Source organism: Macaca mulatta, chromosome 2 (assembly GCF_049350105.2).
Source record: "Macaca mulatta isolate MMU2019108-1 chromosome 2, T2T-MMU8v2.0, whole genome shotgun sequence".
Classification (NCBI taxonomy): domain Eukaryota; kingdom Metazoa; phylum Chordata; class Mammalia; order Primates; family Cercopithecidae; genus Macaca; species Macaca mulatta.
The window spans coordinates 94,969,288-94,986,553 of NC_133407.1; the positions used below are offsets into that span (position 1 = coordinate 94,969,288).

Consider the following 17,266-nt stretch of genomic DNA (forward strand, 5'->3'; position numbering starts at 1 on the left):
GGTTCAAGTGATGCTTGTGCCTCAGCCTCCCAAGTAGCTGGGATTACAGGCATGCACCACTATGCCTGGCTAATTTTTGTATTTTTAGTGGAAATGTTGACCAGTATGGTCTGGAACTCCTAGCCTCAAGAGATCCACCTACCTTGGCCACCCAAAGTGCTGCGATTACAGGCATGATCCACCGTGCCTGGCCCACATTAAAAAGAGGTAAAATATGCAACAGAGACCATATATGGCCGCAAAGCCTGAAATATTTACTCTCTGGCCCTTTACAGAAAAAGTTACTGAACTCTGCTCTAGAATGATGTTAACATTATATTGTATCTCATCATAGTTATAACAATAGTCTGCTTTGAATATTTCATCTATATTTTAGCTTAATGATTCTTGAATTTATTTGTATGTTTATTTTTAGATGCTCCTGGGTAATGAGTTTTGTAGGTTTCTACTTAGTGAATAAAGAAAACTTTCCTTATATTTCCTGTGATTTTTATCTTTCAAACATGAAGGAACAGCTGTCTATATCTAGTTTTTCCATTCTTTGATAAATTAGTTCATGCTTAATATACTTACTCCTTTCATGGTTTTAGCAATTCTGATCATATGTCAATTCCAGCTGTGCTTTTCCAAACTATGCTTTTCCATACTAAATAGGGCCAATTCTTTGGCTACTTTTATGAGAGTCTGTCTAGCTTATTTCATCAACTTACAAACCATATTCAATCATTGTTTTTCTTTGAGATGTGTGAAGATTTCATATGTAAATCACTGTGTAAGATTCATCTGGAATACTTTAAGCCACACCTCATGTAGCCACACAAATTCTTTTACAGCTCCCTAGAGAGGCACGAGGGAATGGACCCCTGCACACACACACCCAGGTTCACAGTCACTGCTATAATGAGCCTTTGATATTAATGTGTGTTGTGTTTGTCAGGTGTATTAGGACAGAAAAAAGCACTGAGAATCAGTTACCTTTTTCAGTCAGAAAAACATGGAGCTGGGCAGATGTGGATTCCAGTCTTTGCTCTGCCACTCACAAGCTTACGTGACTTTAGGCAAATTACTTAATCTTTCTGAGGTTAATAGTCCTCATCTATAAAAATGAGATAAGACCTACTTTCTTGGCTTTTCTTGGTTGTTAAACGACATAAGGTATGTAAAATATATGGCATTTGGTAATTACTCAGTGTCAGTCTCTTCTATTTCTTCCCTGTTTTGTTATTAATGTCATGTAACCTATCATGAAAATGTGATTAATTCTTGTTCTAAATTAGCCATTTTATCTTAGATATGGATTATTTCCATATAGTCACTTCATATTATTTTAAAAAAGTAAAGTTTTTGTCTTTCTTACTTTTCTTTAGGTACAAACTGCTTCATATTCTGGAATTTGATTCAGATCGTAGGAGAATGAGTGTAATTGTTCAGGCACCTTCAGGTAACCAATCTAAACTTTCATGAATTTTTATTTATGTAATATTAAGAGTTTGATAACTCTTTTTTTTTTTGGTCTGTAGGTGAGAAGTTATTATTTGCTAAAGGAGCTGAGTCATCAATTCTCCCTAAATGTATAGGCGGAGAAATAGAAAAAACCAGAATTCATGTAGATGAATTTGCTTTGGTGAGTGCAAATTTCTATGATTTAAAAAACTCTAAAAGATATATTTATGAGAGATTTCAGACTTTATTTCTTATAATTTATCAAAAATTATGGAAATTCTGCAGTTGTGTTACACTGTATGTTGGCTCCACATTCCTTTTATGAAAACTGACTTTTAACGCTTTTAACGCAAGCTAAAATATATCTTCTCTTCAAACCTATTCTACAGTCAGGGCATTTCTGGTTGCAAAGTCTACTCAAACTACACTATTTTAAAAGAGTGTTTATTAAACAAACATAGGGGAATCCTAATGATGTGGAGAAACTGGAACCCTTATACACATATTGCTGGTAGAATTATAAATGGTACAGCCACATTGAAAAATAATTGGGCTAAGTTCCTCAAAAGGTAAACATCGAGTTACTGTGTGACACAGCAGTTCTACTCCTGGGTGTACACCCAAGACAGCTGAAAACATGTCCACAAAAAAACTTATACACGAATGTTCATAAGCAGCATTATTTCCAATAGCCACAAAAATGGAAAACCCAAATGTCCAACTAATGAGTGGATAGGCAAAATGTGGTATATCCATATAATGGAATATCAGTTGGCTGTTAAGAGGAATGAAGTACCGATGTATGCTACAACATGGATGAATCTTGAAAAGATTATGCTGAGTGAAAGAGGCCATAAAAAAGGCTATATATTAATAATACATTTATATGAAATATCCAGAATAGGCAAATTCACAGAGAAAGCTGATTACTGATTGCCAGGGGCTGGAGGAAGGAGAAAAAGGAGGGTACTCGTGGGAGCAATGAGATATTGTGGATTTAGATAGTGGTGATAATTGCACAACTCTGTGAATATGCAATAAAACACTGATTTGTACTATTTGAGAGGTGAATTTTATAGTATGTGAATTATATCTCTCTTATTTACAAAATTTAAAAATATAGGGGAATCTTATTAAAACAAAGAGCCATCATTCATGTAAATAACAAAATTATTTTGCAGTTGTCTCTCAGTCTTAGAACTTCATGGTCTCTCATTTTTGCATTTCTGTAAATGTATACTCCACACTCACCTCTGCTCATCTGCCTTCTTTAACAGTTTATGATTTTTTTCCCATTATTTGTTTCCTAATTGTTTATGTTCCAGTTTATCCACCACATTGTAACATCTGTGAGAACAAAGACATGGTTCTGCCTTATCACCATTTTAATATTTAAAATAATGATGGCACATAGTTTGTGCTTAGTATTTGTTATAGAATGAATTCGTGTATTAATAACAGATGGTTCTTTATCAACTAAAAGAAGCACATTTATAGGTATGGGTCATTTATAAGTCAGGGAATGGCAATGTTTAGAAATCTGCTAAATAGGGCTGGGCGCAGTGGCTCATGCCTATAATCCCAGCACTTTGGGAGGCCAAGGCCGGCAGATCACGAGGTCAGGAGATTGAGACCATCCTGGCTAACAGAGTGAAACCCCACCTGTAGTCCCAGCTACTTGGGAGGCTGAGGCAGGAGAATCGCTTGAACACAGGAGGCAGAAATTGCAGTGAGCCAAGATCTCACCACTGCACTCCAGCCTGGGCAACAGAGCAAGACTCCGTCTCAAAAAAAAAAAAAAAAGGGAAATCTGCTAAATAGTGTCATATAGTATTTTTAAGTCTATGCTTTCCAGGTTGTTGTTAGAATATTTATTATGGGGCTCAGCACAGTGGCTCACGCCTGTAATCCCAGCACTTTGGGATGCTGAGGCAGTATCACTTGTGGCCAGGAGTTTGAGACCAGCCTGGGCAATGTAGCGAGACCCCATCTCTACAAAAAAATAAAACATAGCCAGGCATGGTGGCACGTGTCTATAGACCTAGCTACTCAGGAGGCTGAGGCAGCAGGATCACTTGAGCCCAAGAGTTCAAGGCTATAGTAAGGCAAGATCATACCACTGCACCCCAGCCTAAGCAGCAGAGCAAGACCCTGTCTCTAAAAATAAAAAAGAATATTTATTATTGGTTTTCTTGAAGAAAATGCATGTAACAAGAAAAGGAACTTTTATAAGTCTTTAGATTTAGATATCAATTTTCAGAGATGAATACTATAAGAAAACTTTGAGCCTGGTAGAACCAGATAATCAATTCTGATTCCAATTCACTGGTAAAGATATATTCCTTAAAATCATTTATTTGATAAATCTAAAAAGTATTTTTTATAATGGCCATTTTATTGACTACTTTATTTGAAAGGCAAATTTTGTCATACAGTGAACCGTTAGGAAATTATGGTCTCCTTTGCTTTAGAAATTTTATGAAGTAGGTAAAAATGGAATTGTAAGTTAAAACAGGAAGGTAGAACCTGCAGCTGTCTCTCTCTCGACAGCCTTGAAGGTATTAAGAACTTTCTGGCTTTCCATGTAACACAGTTTAAAAACCACTAATAGGATAGTCTTTATGATCTATTCTAGGCTCTAATATTCTACAATTCAGTGACCTTAATTATTTTCAGCAACTTTTTTTTTTTAATTTTTTATTTTTTTGAGACAGAGTCTCACTCTTTCGCCCAGGCTGGAGTGCAGTGGTGCTCTCTCGGCTCACCTCCCGGGTTCACGCCATTCTCCTGCCTCAGCCTCCTGAGTAGCTGGGACTACAGGCGCCCACCACCATGCCCGGCTAATTTTTTGTATTTTTAGTAGAGATGGGGTTTCACCATGTTAGCCAGGATGGTCTCGATCTCCTGACCTCGTGATCCACCCACCTCGGCCTCCCAAAGTGCTGGCATTATAGGCGTGAGCCACTGCGCCTCGTCTATTTTGAGCAACTTTTTACAAAAACATCAGAAGTTGAAAGATGTATATGTGTCCCATGACTCAGATCAGTAGGGCTTTGTGACACTATTTATTTCCTGTCACTAGGTGATGGTACTTTTTAAATGATTTGTGATTGACTTTTGGTACTTGGTCCTCAGTGTATTTTGATAGTGACTTCTTGATTTTCTGTTAGTTGTTTGTGTTCAATTTTTGTCTTTAATTTTTGTTTGTTTCAGAAAGGGCTAAGAACTCTGTGTATAGCATATAGAAAATTTACATCAAAAGAGTATGAGGAAATAGATAAACGCATATTTGAAGCCAGGACTGCCTTGCAGCAGCGGGAAGAGAAATTAGCAGATGTTTTTCAGTTCATAGAGAAAGACCTGATATTACTTGGAGCCACAGCAGTAGAAGACAGGTAAGTATCAGATAAGTAAACAATATTATTTTTCTCTCATAAGAATTTTTGTAACCAAGTGTTCTAATATGTGGCATAAATTCTCTTTACTAACATCCTATGATAAATTAATATATTTAAGATCAAAATAGAGAACTAAATTCTTAATTTTTCCCAGTCAGTATGTACAATTTTTGTTCTAGCCAGATATCTGAAATCGATGAAAGAAACCAGCTCTCTATAGTTTTTTCTTATAGGCTTGAATCTTTAGAATACTCCTCAGTGTGTCATGCAAACACTTGAACCACCTGCTTAATTCTCCAGCCTTCCTTCCTACCACTGTCTCCTTCTCCTTTATGTTTCAACAATACCAGACTGTCTCTGCATGCCATCTGTAGCTAAAACTATTCTGTTTTGTGCCTATGTTGGCCTTCTGCCTGGGTGATTCTTCCTTTCACCATCCCTCTGTGACTACCTATTCATAAAGTATAGCTTAGATATTAGGTCCACTCCAGTAAGACCTTTCCTGACACCTAAGAGGATTAAAAATTCTCTTCTTTGTGAAGTCTCATTGTAGGTAGTTCTGTTGTTGTCTTTGTGGCACTATATTTTAATTATTTGTTTAAAGACTTCTCCTCTGTTAACCTGTGAAATCCTTGAAGTCCATTTATTCTTTGTCTTTGTTCCCAGCACCTATCTCAATGTCTGTTTCACAGTTTCTTAAATTTAGCTGAATTCTGAGATTGAATCCTGCAGATGAAGTCTGTTGTTATGTTTACCTCCACCACCTAGACCTAAGGGTGTTTGCATATTTTTAAAATCTAGGTTTTCATTTACTTTTTGGTTGTCCTTACGAGATTTCTGAGACTCACCTAAAGTTAGCTAGACCTTTATTTTCTACAGTCTGATTTTTGAACTATATGAGTGGTTTGAGTTTTTTTTTAATCAAAATAAAAAGAGAAAAATCTTCTTTTTTGAAATGTAAGACTTCCTAATAAAACAGGAGTTTATGAAGAGCACATAGTTTCATCCTATAAATAGCAACTTTGAAGATACATTCTTAATATATGAAATTGTAGATTTGAATTGATTTTGTGTTAACCAATCACCAATCTGTTTATTCATGTTTCTTAATGAGAGGAAATTCCAGTTATATTGCTATGTTATGTAATAACATGCATAGGTCAAGGAGTTTAGAATTATCCTTAAATATACTATGTAGTTTAACTTAAAATACAGTCATAAAAGTATTCTCTACTACTAATTTGTTTCTTTTCAGACTACAAGATAAAGTTCGAGAAACTATTGAAGCATTGAGAATGGCTGGTATCAAAGTATGGGTACTTACTGGAGATAAACATGAAACAGCTGTTAGTGTGAGTTTATCATGTGGCCATTTTCATAGAACCATGAACATCCTTGAACTTATAAACCAGAAATCAGACAGCGAATGTGCTGAACAGTTGAGGCAGCTTGCCAGAAGGTAAGAATATAGGTAACTGTATCGTACCTTTCAGGGGTTAGCAAACTGTGGTTCCCTGGGCCCGATGATATAGCCCACTGTCTCTGCCTGCTTTTTACAGCCTGTCAGCTAAAAGTAGTTTTTACATTTTTTGATAGTTGAATAGAAATCCAAAGAATAATAATATTTCATGAAGTGAAAAGTATATGAAATTCAAATTCCAGTATCTATAAAGTTTGATTGGAACATAATCACTTTCATTTGTTTACATGTTATCAACGAGTGCTTTTACATTACAGCACCAGAATTGAGTAGTTGCAGCAGAGACTTTACAAAATACTTCTCTTCAACTTCACACTGCTGTTTGATACGCTGCAAATCACAGATACATATAATGTGATAGTGTTTGGAGTGCCATGCATAGCACCATATCGCGACATTTTACCATTTTTTATTGTCAGTATATGGCCATCATGTCAAAACAAGAAAAGAAAAGTGGATTTTTAACATTACACTTTTTTTAAAAATCACTGTGGATAGGGGATTATTTTATTTTTGAATTAGATGGCAAAGCATTATTTATTATGCATTGATATGTTAGCTGTGCTACCTGTTTGAAAAGACATTTTCAAAGATGAATTATAAATCTCATTACATACAGTTCTATCGTATTGAAATGTAAAAATCTCGTTACAGATAGGCATTAACAGATGAACATTTGCAATGTTAACTTTGAACCCCAGTTAAACAAAATATTATCCCTTGCCCAAAAATATTTTCATTCTCATTAGTAAACCTCTCATTTAAAAAATTATACTCAATGATCGCTACATCCTTAACTTAGTGAAAATTTTGTTGAGATTTTTTCCTCTCATTCGATAACTACCTATATCCTCAATTTTGCCTCTTGGCCCACAAAACCTAAAATTGAAATATTTACTCTCTGGCCCATAACAGGAAACATTTGCCAACCCCTGATCTAGTTTACATGACCAAACTGGGAAATTAAGCTACATTTTACTGTTCAAGATTATTTCATAAGAATTTATACTCTAAATTCTGTCTTTTTTGTAAATCCATGCTTTATGGGCATATCAAAGTTTTGCCGCATATGGGGGCAAATGATGCCCCATTTAACACAGTCTAATTTTTCACAGTAAACTAGGGAGGGCTTCATTCAAGTCTCAGGGCTGCTTGCATGTAAGCGTGTTAGGTCTCCTGCAGGGTTCTGTTGTTTGCTGTCTTGTGATACTAATCCAGAAAAATAAACACAGAGAGACAATACCGTAGTTGTTAATATACATTCAGTGTTTTATATTTCTATTTTTTATGCAGGCATTTATGTGATACCAAAGTCTGGATTTCATCTTTTTAAAACCTATTTAAGAGACATTTTTAAAAGACCATACAGGGTTATTTTGTTGTTGTTGTTGTTTGTTTGTTCATTTGTTTTCTGAGACAGAGTTTCACTCTTGTTGCCCAAGCTGGAGTGCAGTGGCGCACTGGGTTCACCACAACCTCCGCCTTCAGGGTTCAAGTGATTCTCCTGCCTCAGCCTCCTGAGTAGCTGGGATTACAGGCATGCATCACCATGCCTGGCTAATTTTGTATTTTTAGTGGAGACAGAGTTTCTCCATGTTGGTCAGGCTGGTCTCGAACACCCGACCTCAGGTGATCTGCCTGCCTCAGCCTCCCAGAGTGTTAGGATTATAGGTTATATTATATACAGGCCGCACCCGGCCTGTATAGGGCCTATTTAAAATATCTCTTAAATAGGGTCACACTGGATCTTTGAGTGCAAAAAGACAATTGATTTAGCTAATTATACTACAATTTGGGGACAATGTCAGCAACATTGTGGCTCTTTAAACATTTAAATACTGCAATATCATGAACTCCCTAAAACACAGAAATTAATTGCTTAGAATCATTTACTTTATATATGCCTTTTTAAATACTTTTTCTGGCTGGGCACAGTGGCTTGTGCCTGTAATCCCAATACCCTGGGAGGCTGAGGTGGATCGCTTGAGCCCAGGAGTTTGAGATCAGCCTGGTCAATATAACAAGACCCTGTCCCCACAAAAAATTTAAAAATTATCCAGGTGTGTGGCATGTACCTGTAGTCCCGGTTACTCTGGAAGCTGAGGCAAGAGGATCACTTGAGTCTAGAAGTTCAAGGCTACAGTGAACCGTGCTCTCACCTAAAAAATAAAAATAATTTTAAAAAAATTTTTCTGATTATAAAAATAATAAATATCTACTTTAAAAATGCTGAAAATTGTAAAGCTTATGCAGTGGTTAGTAACATAATAAAGTCATCAGAAGATTATTATTTGTAATTTAGGCTATTTAAGTCTCCTGTGTATAGGTGGTTTTAACGAATATGCTAATCATTAGTATTTGTTTTCTTTTTTGTACAAAAGCTGTATTATAAAATGAAGACTATACTCTTAAAGTGAATTTTAGGCTTGCCATCTTAGTCTGTTTGTGCTGCTGTAACAAAATACCTGAGACTAGGTAATTTATAAAGAACAGAAATTTATTTCTCACAATTCTGGAGGCTGGGAAGTTGAAGATCAAGGCACCAGCAAGTTGTATAGTGAGGGCTGCTCCCTGTTCCAAAATAGCGCCTTATTGCTGCATCCTTCTGAAGGGAGGATTGCTGTGTCCCCACATGGTGGAAGGGATGAAAGGCAAGAGAGGGCAAATCTCTGAAACCTCTTTTATCAGGGCATTAATCCCTTCATGAAGGCAAAGCCACTATGAGTTAATCGCTTCCCGAAAGGCCCCGCTTCATAACAATGGGGGTTAACTCTCCACATTAATTTTGGAAGGGATACGACATTCAAACCATAGCACTTGCTATGTGAAGCTTATGTTATATTTTAAAGATACCTTTTGATGGAATACATTTTATGAGACAACCATAAAAGTCAGTAGACCTATTCATTCAGACTTTCAGGAAGTATCTATTCTAAAAATCTTGATAAAAATCTTCTGTCGCACAAAGAATTTCGTACCTTTGAAAACTTTAGTATATATTTCCATTCCTTCACAAAGATATATTGTCACCTGTCTAGGCATTTGGAACCGAGACATAAAGTGTGTTGTTTACGCCCTGGATACTTACAGTGTGTGGGGAAAACAGAAAAGTAAATACACTGTCATAGTCCTATCCCTACAGAACTGTATCTGAGGCAAGAACAGAAGCTCTGGGAGGACAGAGGAGAGAAGCCTAGCCTAGACTAGGGGTACCAGGGAGAGCTCTGAACAACCAATGACTGTGTTGCCTCCTGTGGGGCCAAATGTTCACTGGACAGAGAGTGACACAAAGAAGCAAAGGGGAGGCTGGACACAGTGGCTCATAATCCTGATTTACAGGCACAGTGGCCAATAATCCCAGCACTTTGGGAGGCCAAGCCAGGCAGATCACTTGAGTCTAGAAGTTCAAGACCAGCCTGGGCAACATAGTGAAACCCCATCTTTACAAACAGTACAAAAATTAGACGTGTGTGGTGACACCTACTTGTAGTCCCAGCTTCTTGGGAGGCTGAGGTGGGAGGATGGATTGAATCAGGGAGGTTAAGGCTGTAGTGAGTTGTGATCATACCACTGCGCTCCAACCTGGGTGACTGAGTTGCTGTGTCAGAAAAAGAAAGGCAGCAAAGGGGGCAGTGCATGCAGATTCCCAGAGCTGAGAGAGAGGAGGGCATATTCAAGGAAATAATTAGAAAGTATGGCCAGGGAGTGGTATAGATGGGACAGGGTATGAAGAGTAGTGATACATGAGGGCTACAGAGATGAGTAAATGCTACCTATGTGCCAGAGATGTAGGTGCTTTTCCATATTTCTTAAATATTACTCCATGGATTGTAAGATCATAATGTGATTCATGAAGCCTGTCCAGAGGAAAACCTAATTGCATGTGCCTTGGGAACTTTTCCTAGGAAAACTAATCTCTGTCCCACTCTTGACTGCTAGCATTTCTGAGGACTGTTGCTCAGGTAGTGCTTTGGACAGGCTGAAGACATTGGAGGCAGCACAAGTTGCCAAATAAAGTTTGGCCAATAGGGAAGAAAAGTAGTCTATATAGGTGTTGATTTCAGATATTGGAGAATTAGTAATAATGAGAAAAATACATTTTATAAAACTTTATGGTGTAAAGTGAATTGCTTTATAGCTATAGTACAACACAACAGTGATTAGGCATACTATGAAAGACATTGCTTTAACTTATGAAAGTTTCTTATTATAAGACTAAAATCTATCAATGTATGTTTAGCTTTTATACCTTGTGCTCATTTAATAGTCTTCTCACTTCTTATTTTTAATTGGAGGGATAGTTCTCAGCAGAGTCTGCTATTCTGTGAACCTTTGGTGCTTTTCTGTGGTGTATATAGCACAGTGCTGCACTGAGTACTGGTTTTCAACAACATAAAGGAGCTTACATCAAAATGTAAATCTGCGTATACTTCCTTCATCAAGAAAGTGTTATTACCAAAGAATTGCAGGGGGAAGCAGTTTAATAAAATAGTGTGCTTAGTGATTTTGTTGATTTACATTCTGGTGTAGGCTCCTTATCTCTTCCTGGCAACAAATAGTTTGCCCACCTTCCAGCAGTGAGACTGTACTTGGAGTAGCATATGCCCACATGTGAGGTGTTATCCATCTTCTACCACAGTAATATCTGGCATTACAATCCATCATCGGTTTCCTATTGCAAGACAGTACTCTTCCTTCATTCTTTTCTTTGCTTGTTATGCATGTGGTGAATCTTGCTCATGGGTTTTCCTGAACATCCTTGATTTCATATAGTTTTTTAAATTTTAATTAGGATTTGCTGAATGTTAAAACAATGTTTTGATTTTTGTAAGACTTTTCATACAATTTGGGAGAATATCCTCAGATTATGTATTACAATTCACATTTTAGAAAATATAATTACTGTACCTATATCAGTTCGTTGTAAAATTGAATATTAGGCGGGGCACAGTGGCTCACACCTGTAATCCCAGCACTTTGGGAGGCTGAGACAGGCGGATCACTTGAGGTCAGGAGTTTGAGACCAGCCTGGGCAACATGGTGAAACCCCATCTCTACTAAAATAACAAAATTTAGCCAATCATGGTGGCTCATGCATATAGTCCCAGATAGGAAGCTGAAGTGAGAGAATCACTTAAGCCCAGGAGGTCAGGGCTGCGGTTAGCTGCTATACTCCAGCCTGGGTGACAGAGCAAGACCCTGTTTCAAAAAAAAAGAAAAATTGAATATTATCTGTTTTACTCATTAGTGACTCAATTCTGCTTAATTTTAAACTTAAGATAATAAAACAGTTTGTTTCCTGACATAACAGTCTTATAACAGTAAAGGCTGTGGGTAAAAGATCCATCTTTCAGTAAGAATGTGTTGTTCTATATGAGTGTAAATAATACGGCTTCAAAGTATCTTACAGAGAATATAATTTTTTCTCTTTTAGAATTACAGAGGATCATGTGATTCAGCATGGGCTGGTAGTGGATGGGACCAGCCTATCTCTTGCACTCAGGGAGCATGAAAAATTATTTATGGAAGTTTGCAGAAATTGTTCAGCTGTATTATGCTGTCGTATGGCTCCACTGCAGAAAGCAAAAGTATGTATATGTGTTATAAAAAGTCCCTTAAAGCTATTTAGATATAAACATATTATTTAAAGTTAATGCCTTACATAGTTCCATTTGGTGGTGTGCAATATATAAATTTTGCCAAGAGTCAGTCACATATTGTAAATTTTAACCATGCACATCAGACTTCTGGAATTCTTAGAGTGAGTTTCAACTATTCATAGTGACCCAGAAAACCTGTGATGAGTAGCAGTTTGTGATCTTGCAGAAATTAAACTGTGATAACTAATGTTTCCCAAGTTAGCTACTTAGCAAGTGAAGGAGCCTAGGAGACATCAGTTACTTGCACCTTTAGATGGTTCTGTTGGTCTCCGTTTATTCTTGCATTCTCATGAAGTGATAATTCTCTGTTACTTTTGGCCGTAAAGTGATAAATAGAGCTTTAGTGTAAAAAGTTGAAAAGCCAATTAACTTGTAATATAAAGCTTATATATAGGAAATATTTAAATTTTAGCTACCTATGTGATTCAAGTGAAAGCCTATATAAACATTTTTTATAATTCTAAATTTGGAATTTGTGGTCTTAGACTATTTTTCACAAATATCATTTGCAATGCACATCTGAATACTGATTATTTCCCATATAGGTCTAATGAATTAGACATCCAATTTTTTGGGCTTCACGGAATTTTGTTACAGTACCGATATTATGACAATTCATGTACCCCAGTCTGTGGAGACTAAAACTGGAGACCAAACAGAGCAAATACCCAAGTTCTTTATAAAAGTACATTTAAGAATGCCAAAGAAACATTTCTTTTGAGTTCATTGAATTTAATCTTGATTGATTTTTTAAAATTCTTAAAATTGTGTTGCAAGAGGAAACAATTGTCTTCTTTCATATCAAATGAAAAAATAATTTCTTAAAAACATTTGCCTAACAGTTCAATTAAGTGCAGTCTTTTTTTACACTATTATTAAGCCTTCTAAATATTTAGGCTATATTTAAAAGATTCTTGTTTCTCATCATAAAATCCAAAGATAATTCTGTTTTTGTTATAACATTTCTGAAAGACATTTCTAAAATCTTAGTGGAGACGCCCTCAAAAAAATGAACCTCAGTGCATATTATTGTCTAATAGAAAATTAAATATTTATTTCATTAGTGTTCTTACTAGAGTCATTTCAGATAAATGATTATATAAATGCAAGAAAAATGAAATTGTGTCATAAATAACTAATTCATTATGTCTTTCAGGTAATAAGACTAATAAAAATATCACCTGAGAAACCTATAACATTGGCTGTTGGTGATGGTGCTAATGACGTAAGCATGATACAAGAAGCCCATGTTGGCATAGGTGATTGATTTTTCCTGAAAAGTTTTTCCTGAACTTTTAAAGTTGGTGGTATTACTTGGTGGTTTTGAATTTTCTTTTTGTAGATTAAAGTGCGGTATCAAATTTGTGAATGAAAACTAAATGCAACATGGTAATAATATAGCACAGTGTGTCCCATCAGAAACTTACTATAATTAAGCCCACTGGTTAGTATATTTTCATTCCAAATTTTAGTTTCAGATTTTAAAGGAAATAAATACCACATTAGTGAATTTTATCTTTGCCAATTCTTTTTCATAATAAAAGTAGCTTTATTTTTACATGCCATTTTGTACCTTTTAAAGTACTTTCACATGTTATTTTATCCTTTTTAAATTCTAAATTTGTGATTTACATAGTTGCACTTATAGTTCTTGTTTTAGAATCTTACTGTTAACTCCATTTATTTGTGAATCTAAAGATCCTACAGTCCTTTTTAAAGATAATTATAAAGACAGGAAATTGCACCAAACTGCAATAAAAATATAAAATCTCAAGTAGTTTTCTTATTTTAATAACCTTTATCCTTATTCTTTTCTATTTTTGCCTAAAACTTTTATTAGATTCAGACTGCTAGTATCATTTCATTATATTTAATGTATTAATCCTTTCCTTTTTAGCCATAGAATCTTATTGTAGAAATACAGAGCAAAATGAAAAGTATGGGCATGGTATTTTTTATGGAAGGATAAAATTTGAGAGTTAAGCTAATTCCTGTTCTGGAATAGTCTCTATAATGTGCTGAATGGGTAGTTATCAGGTCTGATATTTTCTGTGTGCCTCTCAAATCAACTCCTTCCTCTTTCAGATAATTAACTCTTCATTTTGAAAACTTAATTGTCCTTCTAGTTTGTATACCGTTATTTTCTGTAAATCTTCATAGCAATTTGATGATAACTTCCTATACCATACATTTAAAGCCATAAAAAAACTACAGTATTTATAACAGTTTGATTCTGTAATGATAACAGGCAGACCAGTGACTAGAATACATTCAAGCATCTGGAAGTTTAGAATATAACAAAGGAGATATTTCATATAAGTAGGAAACCAAATTATTTAGTAAAAAAATAAATGGATAAAACTGATTAGTGATTGGAAAAAAAAGAAAAGTTGAGTCTCTTTCTATTACTTATAACAAAACAAATTCAAGATGGATTAGGATTTAAATCACTTACAAAGACCCTAAAAAGTAACAGAAGAAAATTTAATGAATAATTCTGTTATTTGAGGTGTGGAAGAATCTTTTGAGGACAGCACCAAAGCAAGGAACTATAGTTAACTATAGGGAAAAGATCATGCAGAGGTAAAAGCTCCCAAAACAAATTTTAAAAACAAAGGACAAACTAGTAAAGAATATTTGTAAAATAGATGACAAAGTTTTAATAATCCTGGTCTACAAAGTATTAACAAATTAATGAGAATAAGAAAAACATTCCAGTAGAAATAATGCGGAAGGATGTGAGCAATCAATTGTCACAAAAGGAGAAATCTAAAAAGAATACTAAATGTATGAAAAAAAAGTTTAGTTTCTCTAACATTCCGAGGAATGGAAGTTAAAATTTCCTATCAGATTGACATCCATTATAAACATTGATAAACCTGGAGTTGGTAAAGGTATGGATTAACAAATGGTCTTATACAATGTTAGTGGGAACATAAATTGGTAAGCCCTGCATTATTATTCAAAACAAAATTTTAAATGTATGCCTATTGACATTGCAATTATGCATGCAGGAATTTCTTGTAGGAAAAAAAATTGAGCACGTTTATAAAGATATACATTACAAGTATACATTTTAAGCAGTGTCCGTAGTCTGTTAAGCAACAAAAACAAGTTGTAAAACAATCCTTTTTTTTTTTTTTTTTTGGTATAGAGCTTCGCTCTTATTTCCCAGGCTGGAGTGCAATAGCCCGATCTTGGCTCATGGCACCTCCATCTCCTGGATTCAAGCGATTCTCTGGCCTCAGCCTCCTAAGTAGCTGGGATTACAGGTGCCCACCACCATGCCCAACTAATTTTTGTATTTTTGTAGAGATGAGGTTTCACCATTTTGGCCAGGCTTGTCTTGGACTCCTGACCTCAGGTGATCCACCTGCCTTGGCCTCCCAAAGTGCTGGGATCCTACAGACTTGAGCCACCGCACCCAGCCTGAGCCACATTTTTTTTTTTTTTTTTTTTTTTTTTTTGAGACGGGGTCTCGCTCTGTCACCCAGGCTGGAATGCAGTGGCCGGATCTCAGCTCACTGCAAGCTCCACCTCCCGGGTTTACGCCATTCTCCTGCCTCAGCCTCCCGAGTAGCTGGGACTACAGGTGCCTGCCACCTCACCCGGCTAGTTTTTTGTATTTTTTAGTAGAGACGGGGTTTCACCGGGTTCGCCAGGATGGTCTCGATCTCCTGACCTTGTGATCCGCCCGTCTCGGCCTCCCAAAGTGCTGGGATTACAGGCGTGAGCCACCGCACCCGGCCGAGCCACATTTTTATAGATGTTTTTGTATGTATGAAATACATACACACACAGACATGAAATAAGCAGAAAGAAAATTTCTAAAAGAATGCAGACTAAAAACGGGTTTTCTCTAGGGATTATGAATACAGTTTTTTTGTTGTTGTTGCTTATACATTTTGGAACACTTTCATCGTTTTGTGACAAAAGTTTTAGTTTTGAAAAATAGTTTTTAAAAGTTGCTTCTAGATTGAAAAATACGAACTTGGCAATGACTCTTCTCTTTTGAAACCTTAAGGAATATTGTAACCATTAAAAAAGTATTCATACTTGTCAGATGAAATGATGCACTGATTTCAAATGATACTGTACATTTTAAAAAATTTATTTTAAATTCACATTTTCCTTTTAAAAAGCACACTTTGACTTATTCATGAAAGTGTTAAGCATGCTTATTTTGCTAATCTCAAATGACTCAATTTGAATATTTTTTATATTCATTGAAAATAGTGAAGTTAAGTATTTAAGTATTATACAGCATTCTGTCCGTCAGAAGTCTGTTACCCAGTACTTGTGCTAATTAGTGTAATATTGATGTTCCTGCTAAATCCTTAACTTTCACTATTACTTTTTATATTGTATTTTATCTTTTTATATTCTAATTCTTTGGAAATTGGTGTTATGTGTCTGATAAATATCGTAGCTTTATATTAATTACATATTCAAGTAGAACAACCTTTTGGACATCTGTTGTATATTAGAATTTAAAGTTCCTAAGTGCATGTTCAACTAATATAAATAAGATATTTGCAGATTTATCATGAAAATTACACTTACCAGTTACCAGTGAACACATCTTTTGTCCCTTTTATTATAGGAATCATGGGTAAAGAAGGAAGACAGGCTGCAAGAAACAGTGACTATGCAATAGCCAGATTTAAATTCCTCTCCAAATTGCTTTTTGTTCATGGTCATTTTTATTATATTAGAATAGCTACCCTTGTACAGTATTTTTTTTATAAGGTGAGTTTCATGTATTTAGAACCAATTATTGATACAGTAATATGAAGTTTCAATTTAAGGAATGTTATAACTGTATACATTTTTCTTTAAAATAGTTTCAATAAGTAAAAATAACAGTATTTTGTCATGAATCTAGTCTATACTGACAGAAAGCAAATCAGTGGTTGCCTGTGGCCCACGGGTTCCGTGCAAATTGGAACACAGTACATTTGATATCTTTAAAGTTATTTTGTCCTGAACCAGCAATAAGTTTTAACACCAATATAATGGTTTCAAGTAGAGGTTTTTAGCCTTTTTTATGCCATGAATGACCCTTTAGTAGTCTAGTGAAATGTGTGAGCTCCTCAATATAGAGATTTTATGTGCATAAGGTAAAATACGTAGGGTTACAAAGAAACAAATTATGTCGAAATACTGTCCTATCTTTGGGTCCTTTTGTATAAGGTGGGAGTCTGTAGAACCCACATTAAGAGTCCCTGTTACCGATATATTTAATAAATAACACCAGAGTGTACTATGTTGCATATATTTCTATA

At 35.5% G+C, this 17,266-nt stretch overlaps 1 protein-coding gene across 8 annotated transcripts in view; it reads left to right on the plus strand.

Moving 5' to 3' along the window:
- ATP11B (ATPase phospholipid transporting 11B (putative)) overlaps positions 1-17,266 on the plus strand; it is a 137,390-nt gene that overhangs the window by 78,882 nt on the left and 41,242 nt on the right. For 7 of the 8 annotated variants that reach the window (XM_015131514.3, XM_015131513.3, XM_028843878.2 and 4 more), the window contains 7 exons: positions 1,368-1,441; positions 1,521-1,624; positions 4,657-4,838; positions 6,097-6,300; positions 11,756-11,909; positions 13,138-13,240; positions 16,585-16,730. In XM_015131514.3, coding sequence (XP_014987000.3) covers positions 1,368-1,441; positions 1,521-1,624; positions 4,657-4,838; positions 6,097-6,300; positions 11,756-11,909; positions 13,138-13,240; positions 16,585-16,730 — 967 coding nt within the window. The remainder of the gene's footprint in view (positions 1-1,367; positions 1,442-1,520; positions 1,625-4,656; positions 4,839-6,096; positions 6,301-11,755; positions 11,910-13,137; positions 13,241-16,584; positions 16,731-17,266) is intronic. The other variant, XR_013413672.1, reaches the window with a different exon arrangement.